At 34.1% G+C, this 2,844-nt stretch overlaps 1 protein-coding gene across 1 annotated transcript; it reads right to left on the bottom strand.

The window, feature by feature from the left end:
- Nucleotides 1-486: 486 nt before the first annotated feature.
- On the bottom strand, nucleotides 487-1,664 carry LOC127938522 (trace amine-associated receptor 7e-like). The gene has a single exon (XM_052535185.1). It carries the CDS (start codon nucleotides 1,480-1,482, stop codon nucleotides 487-489), a length of 996 nt encoding a protein of 331 aa, XP_052391145.1. The 5' UTR covers nucleotides 1,483-1,664.
- Nucleotides 1,665-2,844: the final 1,180 nt, after the last annotated feature.

The raw sequence follows: 2,844 nt of genomic DNA, 5'->3' as shown, positions 1-2,844 counted from the left end.
TCATCCCCACAATAACTAGACATTCATTATATATTCAGAACAATAATAAGACTGCTCTGATAAACCTGTTAAATATTGAAAGTTATATTCCATGTTTTTACCAAAGATTTGACCAAAGAAGCATATGAAACTTGACTTTTATTAGAATTAATTTATATTTCATTAATAATTTTGTAATATTCTAAAAATAAAAAGAGTGATCAGTTTTACAGATGTCTAGAATTAACATTTTGAATCAAATTTATGGATATATTACTGATCTGTTGAAAAAGTTTTTTTTATGTCATCCAACAAACATTTTCACTTTTGATAAACAATGCTGATTTGTGCATGTAATGAGGAAGTGGTTTTTGAATAACATGCCTGGTTTTATTCATCAAAATATATGAATAATTATATTTTTACTGCACAATAATGATCAAAATTAACATTAGAAAATACTGAAACATAAACAATAGAAAATAGAGTACATATGTTTGTTTTTCATTAAGAATTTAATGAAAGGACATTCATCAGAGAGGAGTCTGTGTTCAATATTTTAAAAGTAATAATTATCTTTACACTTTTCTTAAACCAAGGGTACAACAGAGCATAGAGAAGTGGATTGATGGAGGAATTAAGGTAAAAGAGAACCAAAACACTGTTGATAAGATTAGAAAATGAGTCATTTTTTAAGAAATTTGTTAAAGAAAATATATAATATGGCAGTAAACACAGGAGAAACACAAAGACCAGAATGCCGAGTGCTAATGCAGCTTTTCGCTCTGATTTGTCACTGACTCTATTTTTGGAGGATTCTGTTCTTTTGTGAATTTGAAGAGCTCTTATAGCAGTCGCATGTTTCTTAGCAATGACAAAAACATGAGTGTATAATATTATAATAAGTGTACAGGGCATAATAAACACAACTATGAGGTCAACGAGAGAAGAAACCTTGTCTATAATATAAAGACATTCTCCTGGACACATGATACCAGTGAAGTTATTAACGTAAAGAAGAGCAAAGATATAAAGGAGTGAAAACAGCCAGTTAAATAAAGTTGCTATGCAGATCACAGTGGGTGAGATCTTTTCAGAGTAAAGAAAAGGAGAACTTAAAGCCAAAAAGCGATCAACTGCTATGAGAGCCACAGTATGAACAGACACGGTTGGTGCCTGAAAAGTCACAAAACTGAAAACTGAACACATCACTGGGCCAGAAATCCAACATGATTCAATGAGCCACGATAAGTGAAACGGCATCACAAAAACTCCAACTAGAAGATCAGACACAGCCAAAGAGAGGATGAGGATGTTCGCAGGTGTGTGGAGCTGCTTGAAGTGACTAACAGAGATTATGACCAGCAGGTTTCCACACACGGTCAGAAGAGACACAGCTGCTGCAGCCGCATACAGAATCACATAGACAGAAAAAGAAACAGATCTCTCTGGACACAGATATTCCTGACAGACATCGCTTTGGTTCACTGCTGTAAGATTCATTTATGAAGTACTCTGGAGAGACATCAAGTTTTCCTTCTTGAATTGTATAGAACAAAGCAACAATGAATTTGAATCTATTAGTTGTATGTCCACAAGAGTGAGTCCAGTCCCATTCGGTGCTCAGTGTAAAGGGTTTGCATTGTTCCCAGTGAGCAAGAAGACACCAACTTTGGCAAACAATACATTTTGCAATTGTTTTATATGTAAATGTCTCCTCCCCTCAACAATAAATGTTTAATAATGTGCTTCTGCTGGGAGTTCATGTTAATTACATCTTCATCTTTGCACATAATCACTAAATATTTTTTTCATTCTTTCATCATTATATCTTCAGTTTCAAACTCAATACACAAGTGTTCTGTTTTCACTTTTAAATGAAAAACAAACAAACAAAACAAAAACATCGATATACGTTCTATAATTTTTTCCAGTGTTCACTTGTCAAATTTGCGATACTAAATTTGGCACTTTTATCCAAAGTACCACAGACGTTCAAGAAGAAGTTTTTTTTTTATTTATTTTTTTTTTTTATATTAATTTATACTTGGACTCAGTCTGAACAGCAAATTGAGTTTCTCTCACTTCAAAGTTCAAAATAACAACCAAACACATCTGTATTTGTTTCTAATTTCCACAGCAGCATTATAGTAACACACACACACACACACACAAAAAAACAATAATAATAATAATAATAATAATAAAAAAAATTAAAATAAAAGAGTGATTCAACATTATTTACATAATTTCAATTTCAAATTGCTATAAATCATGGGGGAAAAACAAAAGCTTTTCAAATATAACATTTTACAAAAAGAATATAAAAAAACAATGAATTAATTAGGCAGCCCTTTAGCAAGATTTTTAAATTTGTTTCTCATTTTCAGCCCTGTGTGTGAGCAGGTCAAAGGTGAAGTGACTGTCATTAGACCGGAGCTTAACATGCAACTCCACATTTGACATAGTGGTTATTTCCTGTCAAAACGTGTCAGCTGGTAAATCTGATTCCTCTTCAGCAACATGAGCTGCGTCGAGAAAGCTGTGGATAAAGCCTCCAGCGTAACGTCTCTGAATAATGTGTGTAATCAGTCCAATGGATGGGCAAGACGTCATAGGTGGGTGACGTCAGAGACCAGGAAACATAAGAGCACGAGCAGCGAAACCGGCAACCAGCCTTCTGTCTTCAGAAAGCGCTCTGTGCGTGTGTCAGTCGCTATCTGTTTCTGAGTCTTATTTAGTGTCATTTGTCCACTGATAAGCTCCATTTGTCAAAGCTTCAATCAAGAGAAGGCAGCGTTCAGGCTGTGTGTTTTCCCTGCCAGCAAAAAAAAAAAAAAGGGACACACACAGTTCGCTTGAGAG

Source organism: Carassius gibelio, chromosome A20 (genome assembly GCF_023724105.1).
Source record: "Carassius gibelio isolate Cgi1373 ecotype wild population from Czech Republic chromosome A20, carGib1.2-hapl.c, whole genome shotgun sequence".
Taxonomy (NCBI): Eukaryota; Metazoa; Chordata; class Actinopteri; order Cypriniformes; family Cyprinidae; genus Carassius; species Carassius gibelio.
This window is presented reverse-complemented; position numbering and strand designations above follow the sequence as displayed.

What these genes read in the sequence shown, in the direction of transcription:
- LOC127938522 (XM_052535185.1), bottom strand. Translation starts at nt 1,482, where the DNA reads ATGAATCTTACAGCAGTGAACCAAAGCGATGTCTGTCAGGAATATCTG.